General features: G+C 40.4%; 1 protein-coding gene across 6 annotated transcripts in view; it reads left to right on the top strand.

The window, feature by feature from the left end:
* Window positions 1-23,317, top strand: part of TRMT11 (tRNA methyltransferase 11 homolog) — an 86,742-nt gene that overhangs the window by 26,852 nt on the left and 36,573 nt on the right. For 5 of the 6 annotated variants that reach the window (XR_005217958.1, XR_005217959.1, XM_037843713.1 and 2 more), the window contains 6 exons: window positions 1,826-1,907; window positions 1,993-2,085; window positions 2,328-2,462; window positions 3,248-3,404; window positions 17,938-18,018; window positions 21,554-21,718. Coding sequence is in view for 4 of the 6 variants with exons in the window: in XM_037843713.1 (XP_037699641.1) it covers window positions 1,826-1,907; window positions 1,993-2,085; window positions 2,328-2,462; window positions 3,248-3,404; window positions 17,938-18,018; window positions 21,554-21,718 (713 nt within the window). In the remaining 2 variants the exon portion in view is untranslated. The remainder of the gene's footprint in view (window positions 1-1,825; window positions 1,908-1,992; window positions 2,086-2,327; window positions 2,463-3,247; window positions 3,405-17,937; window positions 18,019-21,553; window positions 21,719-23,317) is intronic. The other variant, XM_037843715.1, reaches the window with a different exon arrangement.

Below are 23,317 nucleotides of genomic sequence, written 5' to 3'. Positions count from 1 at the left end.
AAATCTATATTTAGCTTCCTGAGGAACCTCCATACTGTCTTCCAGAGTGGTTGCACCATTCTACATTTCCACCAACAATGAATAAGTGTGCCTCTTTCTCCACATCCTCTCCAGCACTTGTCATTTTCTGTTTTTTGGATAATGGCCATTCTGGTAGGTGTGAGATGATATCTCATTGTGGTTTTGATGTGCATTTCCTTAATAGCCAGTGAAGTTGAGCATTTTTTCATATGCTTTTGAGCCATTTGTATTTCCTCTTCAGAAAAATGTCTGTTCATGTCTTTTGCCCATTTTTTAATTGGATTGTTTGTCTTTCTGTTATTGAGATGCAGGATTCCTTTATATATTTGGGATATTAAACCCTTATCTGATATGTGGTTTCCAAATATCATCTCCCATTGTGTAGGTTGCCTTTTTACTTTTCTGACTAAGTCCTTTGATGTACAAAAGTGTCCTATTTTTTTTTTTTGCATTTTTTTTTTTTTTTTTCTGAGAAGCAACGTCCCGTAGTAGTAAAGAGCATGGATTTGGGAGCCAGACAGACTCCACCACTGCTGTATGACCTGAGAGAGTTATTTAATCCCTTTGTGATTCAGTCTCCTCATTGGTTAAATGGGTAGTGATACTGACAGCTGCATCTTGTTGCTTAGAGGAATAAATGAGTTAATATTAAATGTCCTTAGAGAAGTCCTTTGTACTTAAGAGTTGCATTAAATGTTAGTTCTTACTTTTTTTTTACATCACTCTTGCTTTTCAAGATTTTCCCTTTTCAGGGTCATTTTCAGGTTGACAGTTACCTCTTCTTCCCTCAGTTTATGCTTCCAGGAGTTTTTCTTTTCCTTTAGAATACGAGTTTCATGAAGGCAGTGAGTTTTGTTCTCTGCTCTATCCCATTGCCTAGAATAATTCCTGGTATGTAAAAGTCCATAATAAATATTTGTTAAATAAATGAATGAATGGACCCAGTTTGTTATAATTTTTAAACACTAAGGATAAAAAAAATGCATGGGACTTTGACACATACATTTTGAGTAATTTTTTGGTTGCTTTTTGTTGTCTGTGTTGCTTAGCTGAGGTTACTCCTTAAGTGATAGTTAAGTAAGAGTTGTATTATTGGAGAGACTGTATTTCCATTAATTAAGTAGAAAGAAAGGAGGGATTAGTTTTCAAAGGATAATATTTAGAATCCCAGTTGCAGCATTAATTATGATTATAAAGTAGTTGTTTGAATTTGGTTGCACAGAATTGTGCTGCTATGTAAATCAAATTCCATTACAACCTACTCTAAGAACTGTTTAATTTAATAGATTGTGGTGAAATTTGGCTTGTAATTGCTAACTGTTCCTTGTAGTCAGTGGGAGCTTGAAAATATCTTTTCATTAAGAATTTTGTTCTTGTAGTGGTTACAATGATGACTACTGGTTATTTAAATGCTACTAAATTATCAATAGTAAACATTAATAGTAACATTTTTATCTGGTCTTTTTTCTTTTTGTTGTATAGAGAAGATACTTGGGAAAAGAGAATTTCCTGCAGATGTTCACCAGTTTCACTAAAATAACTCAAGCAATTTTACTGTATAAAAATTTGATGAAAACTTAAAAAACTGACATACTGAATTTTTCCTCTTTCCATATCTCTTCTGTGTGATTTGGGCCTAAGCTATATGTGTATTCAAGATACATATTTCTCCTTTAATTGCTTAGAAAACGTGGACAGTAATTATTTCGGTGGAATGGGCATAAAGGACCAGTGAAATAGCTGTTACATATTCTATGTGAACTAATTTCTTTACTGAGGTTAGTATCCATCATTTATTTCCTAGGTCTATATTTGAACTATGGGGTCATGGAAAATCTCCAGAAGAGCTGTACTGTTCTCTTAAAAACTACCCTGTGGAGAAGATGGTGCGTAATGAAATGTGGTTTTATATAAGCGTATGTGCATATACTAGAATACTAAGCTGAAAAAAATTATCTGCTTTTATTTTAGGTTCCTTTTCTGCATTCCAATTCTACGTATAAAATAAAGATTCACACATTTAATAAAACATTAACCCAAGAAGAAAAAGTCAAACGAATAGATGTAAGTGAATTTAGTAAAAAATAAAAAACCTGTAGAAGTAATGTATTCTAGCCACTGTTGATAGATAATAATTTTTAATGTCTGTTAAATGCTTAGTTTGTACCATGTTTTTCTTCAAAGTACTTTTCATGTTTTATCTAATGTATTGTTGATACTAGACTCACAAGCTAAGTACTATTAAATAAGCACTATATTTCCTTAAACATTTTTAAAAAATATTAGAATTACTTTTATTTTTTCAGGCACTTGAATTTTTGCCATTTGAAGGAAAAGTGAATTTAAAAAAGCCACAGCATATATTCTCTATTTTGGAGGATTATGGTTTGGACCCAAATTGTATCCCCGAGCATCCAAATAATATTTATTTTGGTAGATGGGTAAGCAAGCTTTCTTTCTATCTATCTCATTTTGTTTCTTCAAAAGCTAAATGTTAGGTCTTTGCATTTGATTCTTTACATGTAGAACTTTAAAGCAGCTGGAGAGTCAGAACTACTGTATGGGTTAAAATTGTTGATGGTGTTTTTTCTGGGCATCGACTCCTATGAAGTACAAGAGCTTGTTAGACATAGGGCCCAAGGAGGACCGGGTGTCTCTGGAAACCTTTAAACAAGGCTTGTCAGAAAACCTGGACTGCTTTTCTAATAAAGCAGAGAGAAGGCAGAGTCCTCTGATGGTTGAGGGATCTCGTCTATGGAGCTCTCCAACCTTGGTTTTCCATTCAGAAAAGAAATGGGATTACTGCAGAGCAGTTCAGCTCACTTTCCTGAGGTTTCCAGTGGGTGAGTGGAAGCTGTGACTTAGGTTGCAGAATATTGTTTTTTTAGGAGGAAAAAAGATAGGTAAAGCTTATTTACCACCAACATCCGGACTAGTTGCATTTAAATACAATTTAAATTTGGTTTGAAAAGACAAATAGAGGGAAAGACAGCAAGAAATAAAAGGCATTTCTTCATAGCTACTTCAGTCATAGTTTTTTTTTTTTTTTTAATATAGGAACGAGTTTAGAGCAGTAGAAGTTCAAGATAGTTCTCATCAACATAAAGCTGGTTTTATTATGAATCATTATTAAATGTTTCCTGGGTGGTTATACTAATGTTCAATGCATGTAATAGTCAATATGCTAATATTCAAACATACCATTTGAAAAATATCTCCAATCTAGATTGCAGATGGACAGAGAGAGCTCATTGAGTCCTACAGTGTCAAAAGGAGACACTTTATTGGAAATACAAGCATGGATGCTGGTTTATCATTCATTATGTCCAATCAAGGAAAAGTGAAAGAAAATGATATTGTCTTTGATCCATTTGTTGGAACAGGTATTTTTTAATTTTTATTTATTTTTTATTTTTTTATTGAGATTGTTCAGATACCATACAACAATCCAAAGATCCAAAGTATACAATCAGTTGCCCACGGTACCACCATATAGCTGTGCATCCATCAACACAATTAATCTTTTTTTCAATTTTTAGAACATTTTCACTACTCCAGAAAAGAAATAAAGACACAAAAAAGGAAACTCAGATCCTCCCATTCCCCTAACCATGCTCCCCTCCATTGTTGATTCATAGTTTTGGTACATTTGTTACTGTTGATGAAAGAATGTTAAAATACTACTAACTGTAGTATATGGTTTGCAATAGGTATATATTTTTTCTCTGTATGCTTCTCTATTATTAACTTCTAGTTATAATGACATACATTTGTTCTAGTTCGTGAGAGAGATTTCTAATATTTGTAGAGTTAATCACGGACATTGGAACAGGTATTTTTATTTAACAGTTAAGCTAATATTAGAGATGCTGCTTGTTTATATAAGTCAAGGTCATAGTAGCAGTTTTGCTAAAAGATTAAGTAGACAGAATAATCTTATGTATCATTAGATAATGGCCAAGAGACAACCACATAACTCGTGTAATAGCTGGTGCTTTAACACTTTGCTGCTTCAAAGAAATGATGCTGATAGAATTTTGTGGATATTTTCCCCCAAGTAAACCAGTAGGGGAAGAGCATATATCTAATTTTTTGTAGCAGAAAAATTTGTAATACCACATATTATAGAGATGTTATCAAGCCATATATTTTAAATAGGAAAATGCTTGAAGGGAAGAAAGATTTGAGAGAGAAGGTAAAACAAATTTGTTCATCTTTTAAAATTGATACCCATATACTTAGATGAGGAAATAATTTTGCCTTCTCTTTGATCTGGTGTGGAGGGGTTTATCAGTAAGTGTGAAAATAAGGAAAGTGATCACGTATCAGTGGCTGGAGCCTGGCTGCTGCGGCCTGGCTTGAGCATTGTGTGCACGTGATGGAGATGGGCTTGTAATCCGTTCGTGCGGAAGTCCTAAAACTCGAAGTTTACTTCATCCTAGTTGGTGAAGATTTTTCCCTTTTTCAACCTGTTTTTGCTCGATTGTGCCCATACCCAAGGAGTACTCATATTTAGGTTTGTCTGGTTTAGATTCTGTAGGAAAAAATTATGCTTATGGTTGGAGTTTCTTCCTGTAGCCGTCTTTCCCCATCTGAGACTTCTTAAGCAGTGATGATGCAATAGCTTACATTTTGTTGAATAGTAAATGTGTCAGGTACTATGGTTTCTATGTCACTTTCTAATTTAATTCTTGTGACAACTAAGATGGGAGTGCTTTTAAAATCATTATGAAGAAATTATGGCAGAGAGAGAGATTAAGAGGCTTGGCCAGCTCTCTCTCGCTAACTGAGCCATCTCGACAGGTGAACTCGGCTGCCCTCCCCTCTACGTGGGACCCAACTCCCAGGGTTGCAAATCTCCTTGGCAATGCAGAATATGACTCCCGGGGATGAATGTGGACCCGGCATCGTGGGACTGAGAGTATCTTCTTGACCAAAAGGGGGATGCAAAATGAGATGAAATAGTTTCAGTGGCTGAGAGATTTCAAATGAAGTCGAGAGGTCACTCTGGTGGACATTCTTATGTATTATATAGATAACACCTCTTAGGTTTTAATGTATTGGAATAGCTAGAAGTAAATACCTGAAACTACCAAACTCCGACTCAGCAGTCTGGACTCCTGAAGACAATTATATAATAATGTAGATTACAAGGGGCGACAGTGTGATTGTGAAGACCCTGTGGATCACACCCCCTTTATCTAGTGTATGGATGAGTAGAAAAATGGGGATAAAACTAAAGGACAAATGGGGTGGGATGGGGGATGGTTTGGGTGTTCTTTTTTCACTTTTATTTTTTATTCTTGCTCTGATTCTTTCTGATGTAAGAAAAATGTTCAGAGATAGATTGTGGTGATGAACCGCATAACTATGTTATCATATTGTGGACAGTGGATTGTATACCATGGATGATTGTATGGTGTGTGAATGTATTTCAATAAAACTTAATATAATAATAAAAAAAAAAGATGCTTGGCCAGGGTTGTATAGCTTCTAGGTTTCATATTCAGGATTCCAGCTCGAGCAGTCTCAGTAACTCCAGAGCGTATACTCTAAACTGCTATCCTAGAGCAGTTCTAGAGCAGTTCCTGTGCATTAGGATCTGCCAGACAGCTCTTATACCATAAACTAGCTTGAGGAATATGAACACAAACAATCAAGAAGAAATAGTATAAAGGAAGGTCTAGAGATTTCTAGCTGATGGAGTGATTTTGTTTTTGTTATTGAATCAGTCCCACTAGTGATCTTCTCTTCTCCCACTCCGTCAGTGTTTCCATATGTCCTACTCCCAACATGCTACCTATTTCTTTTGTTCTCAGCATCATTATCCTTTGTGCCCCTGTCCCTCTAACAACTTTTTACTGGGAACAATACTAAATTTATAGAAAGATTACGAAAATAAAAATAGAACACAAAATACCCACATATCCTTGACCCTGATTAAGCCATTATTAATATTTGACCTCATTTGCCTTATCATCTGCTCTCTCTTTATAGTTATATAAATAATACTCTTTTTTCCTGAACCATTTGAATTCAACTTCCATCATGTCCTTTTACCCCTAAAATACTTCAATATATATTTCTTAAGAATAAGGATATTCTCTTACATACCCACAGGACAGCTTTCAAGGTCTGTAAATGTAGTATTGATACAATACTTTAATGTCTACATTCTAATTTTGGCAATTGACCCAATTTTATCGCAGCCTTATCCCTTCAGTACAGGAGCCAGTCAAGGATCAGATATTTTATTTTGTGATTGTGTTTCTTTGATCTCTTTAATATGGAACATTTCCAACACTTTTCTTTTTCTTTTATGATACCGATAACTTTTGAAGCATACTATTCCTCCTCCTCTTATTTTTTTGAGCAGAATGTTCCTTATTATTACCATTATTTTTTGAATGTTCCTCATGTATAGATTCAGGACCAAGTGACTTTGTCTCTTTGTGTCCTGCTCAGGACATCTCCTAGCTGCCCTCCACCTGTAATGTTAATTTTGATCAGCTGGTCAAGGTATTGTCCAGTTTTCCCGCTGACGGGCTACTATTTTTTACCTTGCTGTTAATCAGCGATCTGTGAGGAGACACATTAAGACTATGTAAATACTTGTTCCTCATCCAGATATCCTTCTTTCTCCTGTTAAGTTTAGTTTACACTGATGATTCCTTGACTTCAGTGGTTGCAAAGTGATGATTTTCCAGCCCCAGCTTTCCTCCACACTTAACTATCGACACTCAGCATTTTTACTGTAAGCAAGAACCCTTTCTTGTCTCCCACATATTTATTTACTATTTATTGTTAGTGTAGACTCATGGATTCTCCCTTTCCCCCCAATAGTTTATTACTTAATTACTTTCCTGAATTTTGTTGGTGCTCGAATTGTTCCAGATTTGCTCAGTGAGAGTCCTTTGAGACTGGCTTTGTCATTCTGTCATGCTCCTATTTTGTTTTTGTTTTTGTTTTTTTTTTTTTTGAGTATTTCTTTATTTTCTTGCCCAGGCCTTGGAATAAGCATTTCCCCAGGGAACCCCTGATCCTTTTAGTGGGGAGTGGCATTACAGACCAAGATCTGGGGGCTGGGTATCTTTCTAGGTATCTTTGCTTCTAGGACCTTTCAGCAGACACAGCAGGAAATACATGTATATATATACACAACATACATGTACATGCATATCTGTATACACACACATACACCCACAAATTTATATGCATGTAGACATAAATAAACATATTTTATCTTGAATATTCACCTATATTAAAAATTCCAGTCCATTCCCTCAGGGTTCTTTCTTACCTGCCCCCGTTCCATGTTCATGTGTCTTCCACAATGAGAACTTAACTTAAAAATGACTGCATAGTATAGGTAAAATTTCCTTCTCTTGATGTCCATGAGGCTAAATATGTTATGAAATGCTAATAACTTACACAGCAATCCAGATGTTGACTTCCTTTAGTGTGTTGAGGGGCAAGGAGACCTGCCCCTGATTTGCTTAGGAGTAAAGCCTTACAGAGGGGAGCTTGCTTGGCCATTTGACTGTTTGTCTAGGAGAATTAGTGGGAAACAAGATGAAGATCTTTGCAAAAATGCTGCTCAAGGACATTTTTATAAATTGTATTTGTAATTTAAGCATACCTTTAGGATTTTGGCCAGTTTTTGGTACTTTTGTTTTGCAAGTGGTGACAACCAGTAACTGCAAACGGGCATAGTTCCTAAGCACAGCCTGTCCTCTTTCTGGGGCTTTTTGCCTCACTAATGGGTAGAACCTCCTGAAAGGTCAGAGAAATAAGGAACCCTGTGCCCCTCTCCATGGCCATAGCTTATCACTATGTGTTTTTCCTTCTGGTTCTTTTTTTAGTGTTTATAAAATTTAAGTGTATCGAATGCCTTTTCCCTTTTAAGGATGCAAAACTGAAATGTGCACCAGTTTCTCAATGCATTACTCACTAACTATTTAAGACCTGTGATGTACTCAGGGTTGTAGAGTAGGTAGAAAGCTTCTCGGAAATTGAAAGGAGAGAGAGAGTCTTTTCCTGCCTGAGTACCTTTCCTTGTTCTTTTAGACAGTCTGCTACTGTGTCTAGAACGACATTATGAGCAGCAGAAACATACCTTCATTTCCATTTTAGCAAATAACGTTGATTTTCATTTTAGTAAGGTGTTTTTTTTGTTTTTGTTTTTTTTTTAAGTCATGCAGGCTCCATTTTCCCAAGGGGGAAGGTACATACCACTGGGTCAGCTCTCAGAAGTACTGCTGCTGTGGCATGAGTGTGGCTGAAGGAATGATCTGCCTGAGTATGTTGAATACCTGTAATGCCTCAGCCCTGCTGGGGATGTGGTACAGATGTGTAAATGGCTGTGTATGCGGCTCCATTTAGTTAATTTAATTTAAATTATTTAATAACAAATTTCACTTTTGTTTATATAATTGGTAAACTAACATTTATTTATTTTAATTGGTCCTGATGTGAAAGGAGGTAGTATGGTATAGAGAAAAAATGCAAATAGAGCAAGGATTAAAGCCTCACTCTACAAATTACTATGTGATTTTGGGCAAGATTCTTAATATGTCTGGGCCTTACTCAGTTGCATCATTTGTAAAATGGGAGTAGTAATATATTGTGAGGCAAAATGAGGTAATATTTGTATATAATATTACTAGGAAACTGCCTGACACATCGTAGGCATTCAATGACCTGTGCTAGTTATCGTGATTATTTTTTAATTATCCTTTTGTTAAGAACTTAGATGCATTTTTGGTGAAAGATGCTCAATGTAGCTAATATTGAGTGCTGATGATGAACAGTTTGGCCATGAGCTCATTTCTGGTCCCCTCTGTTTCCAAGATGTACATAATTTGCAACTATTGGCAAATTACGGCAGCTGGCAAGGAAATGGAAACTTAAAATTATAAACTTCTCATTCTTTGTTTATAACTAAAATAATGGAGGCAAGTATCTGCTGATTGCTTTAGTTATCTGATTTGATGCCGGGGCTCTGCAGCCTTAGCTCTGATTGCTTCTCCCTTTCTCCTCTCTCAAGTGAATCAGCCCTTCTGGTAATTCAGAATGTGCGCAGGAGACTGATGACTGCTGCTTGGTCTCTTGTGTCTTCAGGTGACCCATAGGTGGAAGGAAAGGAGTGTGCCTTCTTTTGAAATTTTATCATTACAAAATGCCAGGCACAGGAGCCAGGTGTTGGGAAACTGATGTCCTAGTTCTCTCTGGACAGTCCCCTGGTTTACCTAGTTGAATTTCTGTTTTCTCGCAATATTCTTTTGCCCAGGCTGCTAGTTTTAATTAGGGCTATTTTTTTAAAAGGATAAAAGAGGTAATACTATTTTTCCTCCTTTTTTCCCTTTTCTTCAGCAAAACCAAGGCCCACACTCTTGTTTCCACATTATCTTTCAAACTTTCCACTTAGGTCTTGAGAGATGACAATCATGAATTATTATCTATGTCATAGAATACATATATTATATAATAAATTCCACTTATTATTGTATCCTTTTGCCTATAGGTATTACCCTAACCTTGAAGTGATTAGTGTTTCGGTAACGAGAAATGGGAACAGTGATTTGCCAGCCTGGATCACGTTTGTGATATTTTTACATTTGATAGCATAAGAAATGGATGAGTCATGTCACTTCACCCCTCCTTTTTTAGCACCCCTTTGTCCGGCGCTGCCCCGCTCGGTCCCCGGTTCCCGGCCGGCGAGGGGAAACAGGGAAGGAGAGAGAGAGATGCAGACTGCGCGAACTAACCTGGTCATGAATCACGACTCGAACCACACGGCAGTTGTGAAAGCAAGCCCTTTACTACAGCTAGATGAACATTCTGTGTTACTGGTTCCCACACGGGGCACGGCGCCTCGTGGGAGAGCAGCCTCGATGTGGCCGTCAGGCACGGCTCCTTGTGGGCTGTCTCACCCTACCCCGTCCGGGTAAGACCTTTTATACACAATTAACAACCAATAAGCTTCTAGGCTAGTATCGCGTATACAGGATTTCGATTGGTAGGAGCGGGTGGCGGATACATGCGTCACTATGCGGAAACAGGATGCAGGCGCCATCTTGGCTCACTCGATGGGCGGGGGTAACTCTAGAGCAGGCTGCAGCGCATACGCTAGGCCCGATTCGGGAGGCGGCTTTCCACATCTCCCCCTTTCTTATTTATTTTTGACCCAGTGTCTCCAGTGATGAGCGTGCTCCCGTGAACCCAAATGGTTCACAACCTCTTTGGTGCTTTGGGGAGTCTGGACTAGGCCTCAGCCATCCAGCGGCGGAGCCTCTAGCACCAACCAGAATGCTCACGTCATATGGAGACCGGAGAGTCCGTAAGCTGGAAGCAACGTGACTCTCCCTGCAGTGCTTTGCCTGGCAACTGGGGAACAACGACGGGGGCAGGAACAGCAGTAACCAGAGTCGGGGGTGTCACTAGGTGTCTCTGTGCAATGGCTAGGGTCCAGTCTGGCCACAACTAGGACTCTGCCCTAGAGACCCACCTGAGACAAAATTATGACTACTGGTGTCGCCTTTTACACCCGAGAAACAGCCATGCGATTCGCTACAAATTTTGCTCCAAAGCGCCCCACCTGAGGCGACCAGGAAGGGGTATGGTTAATAAATCGGTCACTATCGGGGGTAACAGAGGTGGGAGTCATAGCCATCATAGTGGTAACACGCAATTGCTGCTGCGCTTGAAACAGGCGTTCTAGCAAACATTTAACAACGACTAATCCCACCAATAATCCCACTGCAATGAGGATCCAATTAGTTAAATTGGGCCAAGAGAACCAGGAAGAAACACTGTGCAATAGTTTCTGTAGAACCTCGCCTAACCCGGAGAGATTGACTTTAACGGGTTTTAACTTGATCCCCCCAATTGTGTCTAAACTAGATTCCACCTGTTGGGAGAGATTAACAAATTCAGGAAAATATGACCTTTTCAGCCAATCAGAGACTCTGGAAATGCTTCCGGTCACGTTGGCCCTGACAGGAGTGACACAGAGTTTAACCGTAAGCCACCGGGTGTCACATGTTTGCTGAAGCACTCTCCAGAGTCCATCTATTTCCAGTCCAAGTTCATCTATCTCCGCTTGGAGTTTCTGAATGGCCTGGAAATTTAAGTTCAGCATCTGATTGTGGCGGCGTAGCACGTCTCGGGTAAGGTTGACCAAGCCATTTACCGTTTCCATCGTTATGGCGAGCTGCCGATCTGTCCATGCTTGTAGCACAGCCTGCCCGATCGTTGGGACAAACAAAGAGGAAGCTACACTGGCAGCATTCGATAGCCATTCTTTTATGCCTCTTGGACGCCTAGACTTAGAGAAGGGGATATTGTTAAGTGAAACAACTTGAGAAACAGGGCCAACCCAGTCGGTTGCCTTGACGGGGAGCCAGACATAACTTGGGCGATACACTAGGATAGCGGGACGGCGAGGCATCCGGGTCTTTGGAACGGTTACAGACTGTAGGAGCAAGCCCTGGAAGGAAAAGGCACCTTTGAGTCTCCTTTTTACTCAAGATCCCTTCACAAGACTGGCGGCTCTTCCCTGTAACGTTAAGAAATTCAAGCAAGACTCCCTTACTTAACTCGCCATTACCAGTTTCACAAGTAGCATTCGCCGCAACTGTGGTGTTGACAACCTTGACAGAGAGGTTAGCAAAAGAGAGGATCAGTGTGTCATTGGTGAGGGGGAAGGACTCGTAGTTCCACTAAAAAGAAAAAGGCAGATTAGAAGGATTGCTATAGGAGAGCAAAGAACAGAGTTACCGATCCTCTTTTTGGGCAACCGCGGGGTGGTCAGTCCTACTATTATCGTCTTGTCGGTCGTCGCCATCATCAGCAGGGTCGGAGGCTTGGTCTAATGGTTCAGGTTGTATATTCGTTGGCGTTTCTGACAGCTGTTCCTTGGCTTCTTCAGGTGATGTCACGGTTCTCACCAGTCTTTCCGGAACCCACACTGGTTGACGTCCTGGTTCCTGGGGAAAAACACAAACAGAGCCTCTGGCCCAGCTGAGCACCGGGTCAGGGCCTTTCCACTGCCCCGACAGGACATCCTTCCAACGGACTAGACCTCTATGCGGAGGACTCGGGGTGGTGTGTTGCAGGGCAGGTGTCATTCCTTGTGAATTTTCGTTTAAAAAATTATATGTGAGCAAGGCTACAGACAGTCGAGCTTTTGGGGACAGGCCGTGGCCTATACCCTCTTTCTGTTTTTTAAGCAAGTCTTTGAGAGATCTGTGCGCTCTTTCAATGATTCCTTGCCCCTGAGGGTTATAGGGGATGCCATGTTTTAATTGGACATCCATGTTGTCACAAAATTTTTGGAAGGATTTACTAGTGTAGGCAGGCCCGTTATCCGTCTTTAACGTCTTTGGCTTACCCCAAGCTGCCCATGCAGCAAGGCAGTGTGCAATGACGTGGGAGACTCTTTCTCCTGGTTCAGCAGAGGCAAATAAAACTTGGGAGCATGTGTCCACCGACACATGTAAGTACTTGATCTTACCATACTCTGAATGATGAGTGACATCCATCTGCCAAGTATCCCCTGGGGTGAGACCCCTAGGGTTGACCCCAACCGAGGGGACTGCTCTCTGCTCTGCACAATTGTTGCAGGCTCGGACAATATCTCGAGCAGCTGCACGTGGTATGCTGAACCGCTTAGCTAGGGTACCTGCATTGATGTGAAACTTGGCATGGAATTCTCGGGCTTGTTGATACGGTACCAGCGTCGGAAAGATGTGCAGCTGTCGAGTGGCTACATCTGCGCTATGGTTCCCCTGGGCCATAGGGCCAGGCAAACCTGTGTGGGCTCTAATATGGGTTATGTAAAAAGGGTGTTGCCTGGTCCATATAACCTCCTGTAGTTTGGCAAAGAACGTCCTTACTGTAGAGGAATGTTTAACAATGCCCACCGTTTCTAAAATTTGTACAGAGTTCACAACATAAGCAGAATCCGAGACGACATTTAAGGGCTCGGAAAGGCTTTCCAGGACTGCAATGATAACCTGCAGTTCTACCCATTGAGGCTTTTGTGGTTGGAAGAGCACTGTTTTAGGAGTGTCCCCCTCCACACAATACGCCCCTGTTCCAGAGCTGGAGCCGTCCGTGTATACGGTGGGGGCGCCTGCTAGTGGCCTAGGAGAGGTTACTTTGGGAAAAATCACTGGGTGCCGGGTGACAAACTGCAAGAGAGGAGCCTTAGGGAACTGATTGTTAATGGGACCAAGAAATGTACACCGGAGAATGGCCCATTGATCTATGCATCCGGTGAGTATCTCAAGCTGCTGGGAAGAATAAGGCACCCTGAGATTTTTGGGCTGCTGACCGAAATGCTGCACAGCCCTTTTAATGCATTCTAGGGCCAAGTCTGCAACCGCTGTAGGATAGTGCTCTAGGACTTTTTTGGGGGAAACTCCAGGGTGGACCCAGAGCAGCGGCCCCCGCTGCCACAGTACCGCAGTGGGCTGTAATTCTGTCGGCAGCACGCAGGCTTCAAAAGGCTCATCAGGGTCTATTCTCTTCAATGCAGCGCCACTGAGCGCCTGTTCCACCTGGCATAGTGCTCGCCTTGCCTCTGGAGTGAAGCTTCGAGGTGAGTTTATATTAGAATCCCCCTTCAACAGGTCGAACAAAGGTGTTAGTTTGACATTGGGTATTTTTAGGTATGGACGGATCCAATTGATATCCCCCATGAGTTTTTGTAGATCATTGAGAGTGTGTATATTGTCTAGCCTGAGAGACACCTTTTGGGGGGAAACATGAGTGGGTGCGACTTTCGCCCCCAGGAAAGTGGTAATGTCAGTCATTTGGATTTTTTCAGGGGCAATCTCTAGGTTAGCTTCTCTAAGACTAAGGACTAAATGTGACAAAACTGTTTTAAGAAGATCTGTGTCTCTATGGGCTAAGAGAATGTCATCCATATAATGGATGATTTTCACTTGAGGGAACTGCTGCCGAGTGCTAGCTAGCTTCGCAGCGACATACAGCTGGCACATGGTAGGACTATTAGCCATGCCTTGGGGCAGGACTGTCCATTCAAAGCGTTGACAGGGCTCCTCTTGATTACTAGAGGGCACAGTAAAGGCAAACTTAGGGGTGTCTTCAGGGTGGAGCGGAATAGAAAAGAAGCAATCTTTCAGATCTATGATGAAAATCGACCAGTGCTCCGGTAATGCCGAGAGGAGGGGCAGTCCCATCTGAACGGGCCCTAAAGGCTCCATGCAATCGTTAATAGCTCTTAGATCATGTAGCAGTCTCCATTTACCAGATTTCTTTTTTATTACGAATATAGGGGTGTTCCACGGTGACGTGGAAGGGGCGATATGGCCCTTTTCTAGTTGTTCTGATACTAGGGCGTGCAACGCTGCAAGTTTTTCCTGTGGCAAGGGCCACTGAGGCACCCACACCGGAGCCTCGGTTTTCCATTTTAGTTTTATAGGTGTGGGTGGGAATCTCTCCTCAGTGGCCCCTATGAAAAACCCAAGCCTCGTCTGTCAGACTTGGGGGCAGCTTGTATAGGCTCCGCACGTCCGTGCAGTGAAGCTCCTAAACCCTTGCCGGGGGTATACCCCATTTCTTTTAGCAGTCGCTTAGAGGTTGGGGAGTAGCCGCTAATTAAAGTAACGTCCATTTGGGTCAGAATGTCTCTTCCCCACAAAGACACAGGCAGGGCTAATACATAAGGCTGGAAACTGCCTTGGTGTCCTTCTTCATCGGCCCAATGAAGGGCAGCTGCACTGAGCATGGGCGCTGAAATTTGGCCTATTCCTCTAATGGGCTCTTCCGCCCTGCTCGTTGGCCAGGTGGGGGGCCATTCTTGTTGTCTTATGATAGACCGATCGGCCCCTGTATCGAGCAGGCCCAAGAAAGATCTGCCTTGCACCTTAATGGTTAGCATAGGTCGAGACTCCAGGGACATATGGAGTCCCTCAAAAATCGCTCCACTGGATCCGAACCCTTTTTCCCCTCTCTGTCTGATTCTGCTTGGAAAGACTGCATGTAAGCTGGGTAAGAGCAGGAGCTGCGCCAGCTTATCACCTTCTGCAATGACTAAGGTGCCCCGCTGAGATTGAACCATAACTTGGGCACGGCCTGTGAAATCTGAATCTACAAGTCCTGGTATAACTGTTAATCCTTTCAGGGCCGTGGATGCTCTTCCCAATATGAGCCCTACAGTACCAGCCGGTAAGGGCCCCTTGAAGGAGGTCCCTACTAACTGGACACCCATGGAGGGGGTTAGTACGAGTCTGGAGGTGGCACAGAGGTCCAGTCCTGCTGAGCCGGGGGACGCACGAATTTGATCGGATCCTGTGTTGTCGAATGGCATGCAAGGGGCAAAAGTATCAACATCATCAAGAAAACGCTGAAGGGAGCTTTTCCTGACCGAGATACCCCGTTGTTTCAAAAGGTTCTTTAAGGGAGCTAAGAGAGGTGAACTTCCGGACTGCCCCATGATTGCAGTCGGCACTATACTTCAGTCACTCGGAGAGCTCTTCCGAGTCCCCCGGGGTCACCTGAAAACCCACGGGCCCTAACTATCATGTAATAAGACGCACTCACCTTCTCGCGTTGATCAGGCGCGGGAAGTCCGCCGTAAGCTCGACGCGCAGCGCTGCTCTCCTCACAGAGGGACCGTCGAGAGCGAGGCAGGAGGAGGAGCTTCCCCGTACGGGCCACCACTTGTCCGGCGCTGCCCCGCTCGGTCCCCGGTTCCCGGCCGGCGAGGGGAAACAGGGAAGGAGAGAGAGAGATGCAGACTGCGCGAACTAACCTGGTCATGAATCACGACTCGAACCACACGGCAGTTGTGAAAGCAAGCCCTTTACTACAGCTAGATGAACATTCTGTGTTACTGGTTCCCACACGGGGCACGGCGCCTCGTGGGAGAGCAGCCTCGATGTGGCCGTCAGGCACGGCTCCTTGTGGGCTGTCTCACCCTACCCCGTCCGGGTAAGACCTTTTATACACAATTAACAACCAATAAGCTTCTAGGCTAGTATCGCGTATACAGGATTTCGATTGGTAGGAGCGGGTGGCGGATACATGCGTCACTATGCGGAAACAGGATGCAGGCGCCATCTTGGCTCACTCGATGGGCGGGGGTAACTCTAGAGCAGGCTGCAGCGCATACGCTAGGCCCGATTCGGGAGGCGGCTTTCCACACCCCTTCTTTTTTAGCACCCCTTCTTCCATCAAAAAACCATGAAAGCTCCAGTTGAGGTATAAATAAATGCAAACAGTGCTTCAGTTTAATTGAAAAACTGGATGATTAACAGTGATTGCCCAATGACGGGTTCAGAGAAGCTAATTAATTATGACTTTTATATATTTTTTAAAAGTAAAAGCTTGAGGGGTGCAACATTAACTAACAGAAGCAATCTGACACATTATTCATCTCCTTTCAGCAGTGTACTGTAAATTGGGTCGTCTCAAAACTCACTCTAACCAAATGGGTAAGGTTCTGGTTAAGGAAGCACAGGAAAGCTTTTCTGTTCCCCTCGACAGCTAGTTCTTCTAGGTGAGTAGCTCCGTTAATTGGCAGAGTTGTAGTAATTCCTCATAATTTGGATGAAGTGATCTTGTGAGTATTCCAAGTAATCATATACAGTACTTTTCCTAAATATGGACTGTTCTACAAAGGAAGAATCCTGCAGGCTCACTTATCTTACCTTTTCACCCAGATGCGTTCCATAGCTAACATGAGGGGACTATGGGTTTGGTTTCTGCTGTGGTTTCAGTCCTCCATTTCCCTCTTTGTGGGCTGCAGTAGGAAATAAGTTACGGTGTTTTTCGTGAGCAAAGTATTTAAGATGTTACCAGACTCCGTTTTAAATGGCTGTGGAGGGACACTGTTAATTTTTAGATTGTGACCCTTTGGAGGCACTGCCCACCTTTATTTTAGAGATCACATTTTGGAAGCAAATAAGGGAAAGAGACCTTGTTTTTTCCCCTGTCCAAGCCTGTGCATGTGTTTGTAGTCTAAGAATATAGTTCTGATTTCAGGTTGGCTCACAGACCTTTCTGCAGTTTAGCTATTAAGATTTACTTAAGTACTAAGAATATTTTAATTTGGATGTTTTAAAAAAAGGGGAGGCAAAGTTTAATGAAAAGTATAATTATTAAAAATTTAATTTTGTGAATTTTTTCCTTATAAAAATTAAAAATATGGTCACCTTTTATTTGAAAGGAATTAACTTTTTAAATCTTTATTAGGATTTTTTTTCCTATATGAACTGGTCACATATTCCAAATTACTTAGTCCAGTCAAATGATGTTGAGACATTATTCTTACTTTAGTCCCAGCACTGGAAAAGTAAGTATATTAGTTATATTTGTGTATGTTTGATAATAGTTATTCTGAGGTTTACATTTCCAGTTTAAAATGAGAAACAGTTACTTGACTGATTATAGGAATAACCATCCCTTGTCCTAATAATTTTTATAAGACTTAATTTCTCACATATTAATTATGCCTCTAGTTATCTGAAACTCTGTGACTTTAGTGAGACTTGAATGCAGTTGTCAGAATTTACTCATATATTTATTGCCAGCTCCTTGTGTAGCAGCCTCATATGCTAACTTGTGAAAAAGGAACAAGATGTTTTTATATAGACCTTCCAAAATAGAATGAAAACATGTAAGTGTAAATTATTTTGACCAACAATGGTAATCTGCCCTCAGTAGTATTGCTTAAAGTAATATTGCCAGGGCGTACATTAACCCCGTGCGTTTGTGGTGAGCATAGCTCGGGCTGTGTCCCTCAAGGCCTGCGAATGTGGCCAGGACCAGCACGTTTCAGAGAATTCTGTCTGTAGCTGGATTGTAAGACTCTGAATAAGATTAAATTGGGGCAGAAGTAAGAGTCTGGGCTTCCTGGTTAACAGGCTGTCATTGTGTGTTTTTCAGGTGGGCTCCTGATTGCATCTGCTCATTTTGGCGCATATGTGTATGGGACAGACATAGACTACAACACAGTTCATGGCTTGGGTGAGTAAAGGTTCTAGGCAGTGTTCGAGTCTTCACTGTGATGCCATGTGTGCCTTTAAAATAATAAAGTGGTTTTATATGGCATTATACATCTGTTTTTAATGTTAAAATGCAAAGTTGTGATATAATTTGACTTATTTTTACAACATTGAGACTTTATTTATGAAGTGTATGTGCAAAGTGACCTTCTGGGGATGAATAAGATAAAGCCCTCCCTTCAAGTGTCTTTTGTTGTCTTAGTAAGAGAAAGAGAGTTGTAGGCAAACTATATTTGAGTTGTGAAATTTAGGGTGGGAGAGATGAAGGAGAGAGGGTTTAAACATTTTGTAATCACTATGTATATGTTAATAAAGTCTATACAGTTTATATTTAAAGGGTATCACCCTTCATTTTTTCATTAATAATACACTGAGAAGTTATTGGATTAATTTTAAGTTCTTGAGATACTGTATTTATTTTTAATTTCATAACTAAAACATCTTTAAAGTGGGACTTGAGCACAGTTGTCAGAATTTACTCATATATTTATTGCCATCTCCTTGTGTAGCAGCCTTATATACTCATTTGTGAAAAAGGAACAAGATGTTTTTATATAGACCTTCCAAAATAAAATGACTTTAAAGTAGCTTTAAAGATTCTACCTTAAATTGAGGGTAACTCGAGGCAATACATCCAAATATACAATCAGTGGCTCATAGTATCATCATATAGTTGTACATCCATTGCCACAGTCAATTTTAGAACGTTTTTATTTCTCCAAAATAGAGAAAAAAATAAAAATAAAGAGGAACACCGAATCATCACATACCCCTTCCCCCCCATTGTTTATGTATTTTTGTTGTCTTTGTTTTATTACTCATCTGTTCATACACTGGATAAAGGGAGTGTCAGTCACAAGGTTTTCACAATCACATGGTCACATGATAAAAGCTATACAGTTATACAGTCGTCATTAAGAATCAAGTCTACTGGATTACAGTTCAACAGATTCAGGTATTTCCTTCTAGCTATTCTAATACACTAGAAACTATATAATGCATAAGAATAACCTCTTGTCTCTCTTTGAAATCTCTTCACCACTGAAACTTTATTTTGTTTCATTTCTTTTCCTCCTTTTGGTCAAGAAGGCATTCTCAATCCCATGATGCCAGGGCCAGGCTTATCCCTCAGAGTCATGTCCCACATCATCAGGGAGACATACACCCCTGGGAGTCATGTCCACATAGGGGGAAGGGTAGTGAGTTTATTTGCAGATTGGCTGTGGGAGAGAGGCCACATCTGAGCAACAAAAGAGGTTCTCTGGGGATGACTCTTAGGCAAATTATAAATAGGTTTAGCTTCTCCTTTGCAGGAATAAGTTTCATAAGGGCAAGTCCCAAAATTGAGGGCTTGACCTATTAAATTGGTAGTCCCCAATGCTTACAAGAATATCAGGAATTCCCCAGGTGGGGAAGTTTAATATTTCCACATTTTTCTCCAGTACTTCATGGGGGATCTACTTTTCTTTGGAGGCAATTTTGGAAAGTATTTTAAATTCAGAAAGCTTCTCTAGTGATGTATGATGGATGCAATTGAATCAATCAAGATAATTAGAATATTTTCTTACAGCTGAATACAATCAAAAATGGAAAATGGCATGTTTCATTGATATTTTGAAATTGTTTGTGTTTATACTGGTTTCTCAATTTTGGAGCTTGAATAACATTCAAACATTTCCCTTTTTCTCTCTCACCCTGTATAAGGTATTGTATAGATAAGAATTTTTTATATTTTATTGTCATTAGCTGAAGCAATTTGATGTATTATATTTGATGACCTATCTTATTTTCTACCTTGACTGTAAGGAATTTAGTATTGTTTATCATGAGGAAAATGAGTTATATTTGATTGAATTTATATAAATGGGCTAACCAGAAAAGAATATTCTTTGCCCGCAATATGTTAGCACACACAATGTGCTAAGAAGTAGTATTCCAGTTTACTTTTAGTAGAGGCAGTATGATTGCTTTATGGAAATTGTCCTGTATCATTTTTTTTGTATTTTTATCTATTAAGTTATGTTTAAAAGTGATCTTCTAACCTTTCAATCTACTCGGGTAGGATTCTGATGGAGGTAGATTCTCCTCGAAGCTTTTCCAAGATGCTGTTAGATATGCCCTCTGTTTCCTGTGCTTCTCGTGCCTCACTGTGCTCTAAAATAGTCTCAAGTTTTTCCTGTTTTAAAAATACAAAAACCTTTTCTATCAATCCTGTAGAGACCTTCTGGCCACTGTTTTGTTTTCTTTTTGCCAAAGTGCTTCTTGAAAACGAATATTTACTTGCTGTCTCCTCTTCTTCTGCTTCTCTCACTCATTCTTATGCCCATGATTTTCCAGTTTCCATGCCTGCCAGTCTGCTCAATACTCTTACGAAGGCCACAAATCTCTAGCACTTGGCAATGTTGACCTTCATAAGCCCTCTCGTAGTTTCCCATACCCCAGTGGTCTCGTCTTTTATTCCTTTGACTGTTTGTCTCGGTTTCCTGAAGGCCCTGCAATATTCTTTGAGCCCTGTTTATGTAAGGCTTTCCTTCAAGTATCTATCTTTGGACTCCTTCTCCTGTCACACTGTGTGTTTTTCAGAGATGTGATATTTGTCTTCTTTTGATTTATATATGTATATATATTGTGGAGTGGATCATAATACAGAACAGTGTGTAAGAAAATAAAAATAATTATAGAGCAAACATACATGTTACCATCACCTAGGTTAACAAAAGTGTCATCCCTTTTTATGGATTAAATTTAAGTTTTGTATTCGGTACATTCTGATACCTTCCGTATGTATATATTCCTCCTTTCAACTTCTCGCTGAATATTGATTCTTGAATGTTCTGTAGGCATCTTAAGGTATATCAAGCTTGATATATCTGAAATGATTCTCTTTGTTTTTCCTAAGCTGCTTTTTCCTCCTTGTTTCTCTGACCTTAATCGCTGATGTCATCATCTACCCGTGTCTCCTAAACTAGAAACTTTCAAGCCCTTCAGCCTTCCCCACCCATGACTTCTAATTATCATCAATAATGTCTCTAGTTGCCTTCCCTCTTCATGTACACAACTGCTCCGTTTCCTAGCTCTCTTCATCTCTGTTTTCACTTATCTACCATCACACACTCTGCCCGGGATTTTTGCTGCTGGAGGAGTGGTACCATGTGCTATTCAACTTTGTACCTTATTAGCATGTAGTTGCTACTCAATAAGTATTGATGAGTGTTTTAAGGCAGTTTTGCTTGAAAGGTGACAGCACAGCATGGCTCAGATCTGTTATGCATTAGTATATTTTACTGTACCTGTATAGATTATATTTTTATAATAACTTGAAATAAAAATAATTGATTACTTGTATAAGTGAAATTAAAACTTTAAATGAAAGCAAATCTTATTTGAGTAAATGTAGATTTAGATGATTTAAGACATTACTCTTAGCCAAAGCACAGGAAAAAAGAATGCTTTGTTTAATTTTAGTATTTTCTATTTTGTTTTTTGTTTCCCTTCAGGAAAGGCTAGTAGGAAGAACCAGAAATGGAGAGGACCAGATGAAAACATTAGGGCGAATCTTCGTCAGTACGGGTTAGAGAAGTATTACCTTGATATCCTAGTTTCAGATGCATCAAAACCCTCCTGGAGGAAGGGTACATATTTTGATGCAATCATCACTGATCGTAAGTTTATTTTTATAGAAAAGTGGGAGTAGGATTAGTTTTCTAAAGTCATTTACATTTAACGTACAGAGTTTTTTCAACAACAGATACAAAAAATGCCAACTTTTCTTAGTGTTCTTGACTTAGTGAGAAGGAGGAAATTGTCATTGTAGGGGAGCATACCAATTTAACAGAGCAGTTAAGCGTTTACAGTTTTATTTTTTTAACGCTGTTAAACTATGTTGTTTTTCCCTTCAGCTTTTTTTTAAGGCCTATATTTGTCTTTATATTTACTGTATATTTACTAATATATATATTAGTATATCTTCTGGAGCCAAAATGTCATTTGCAATTATCATATCAAATTTTGGAAAAGGCAGTTTCATATGTTACGTGTTTCTTCATGTGTAAGCTTTTGTGTTTTTGTGGTGTCTGTTTTCACTGGGATCTCCTTTTTAGATTTATAAGAATTATGGTGTTCCATGAACCCACTGGGCTTTAGGAGTGTGCGTGAGAACTTGCTTTCCCATGCCTTGTGAATACTTGGGCTTTTCAGGCATCCTGTCTAAGAAGAGATCTGCCTTTCCTATAGCACTTGGCAGTAAATCTGTCAATAGTAGCAAAGTTCTATTCCAGCCCTCCTTAGTTAACAAAACAAAGATTATTAAGACATTGCAATGTCAGTATGAATGTACTTTATAAAAATTGGGTGACTATTTTTTTTTCATGAGTGGTTCATTTTATTGAGATATATTCACATACCACACAGTCATACAAAACAAATCGTACATTCGATTGTTCGCAGTACCATTACATAGTTGTGCATTCATCACCAAAATCAATCCCTGACACCTCCATTACCACACACACACAAAAATAACAAGAATAATAATTAGAGTGAAAAAGAGCAATTAAAGTAAAAAAGAACACTGAGTGCCTTTGTCTGTTTGTTTGTTTCCTTCCCCTATTTTTCTACTCATCCATCCATAAACGAGACAAAGGGGAGTGTGGTCCTTATGGCTTTCCCAATCCCATTGTCACCCCTCATAAGCTACATTTTTGTACAGTTGTCTTCAAGATTCATTGGTTCTGCGTTGTAGTTTGATAGTTTCAGGTGTCTACTACCAGCTACCCCAATTCATTAGAACCTAAAAAGGGTTGTCTATATTGTGCGTAAGAGTGCCCACCAGAGTGACCTTGTGGCTCCTTTTGGAATCTCTCTGCCACTGAAGCTTATTTCATTTCCATTCACGTCCCCCTTTTGGTCAAGAAGATGTTCTCCATCCCATGATGCCGGATCTACATTCCTCCCCGGGAGTCATATTCCACGTTGCCAGGAAGATTCACTCTCCTGGGTGTCTGATCCCACGTAGGGGGGAGGGCAGTGATTTCACCTTTCAAGTTGGCTTAGCTGGAGAGAGAGGGCCACATCTGAGCAACAAAGAGGCATTCGGGAGGAGGCTCTTAGGCACAATTATAGGGAGGCCTAGCCTCTCCTTTGCAGCAACAGTGGGTGACTATTTTTTTGTTACCAATTTGCTTTATTATTTGCTTTCTCTATAACTTATATAAAATACATATTTTTCTTTTTGATCCATTTGAGAGTAAATTGCATACATT

The sequence above is a fragment of the Choloepus didactylus genome, chromosome 7 (assembly GCF_015220235.1).
Source record: "Choloepus didactylus isolate mChoDid1 chromosome 7, mChoDid1.pri, whole genome shotgun sequence".
Lineage (NCBI taxonomy): Eukaryota > Metazoa > Chordata > Mammalia > Pilosa > Megalonychidae > Choloepus > Choloepus didactylus.
Note: the sequence above shows the minus strand (reverse complement) of the source record. Positions and strands in the feature narration are given on the sequence as shown.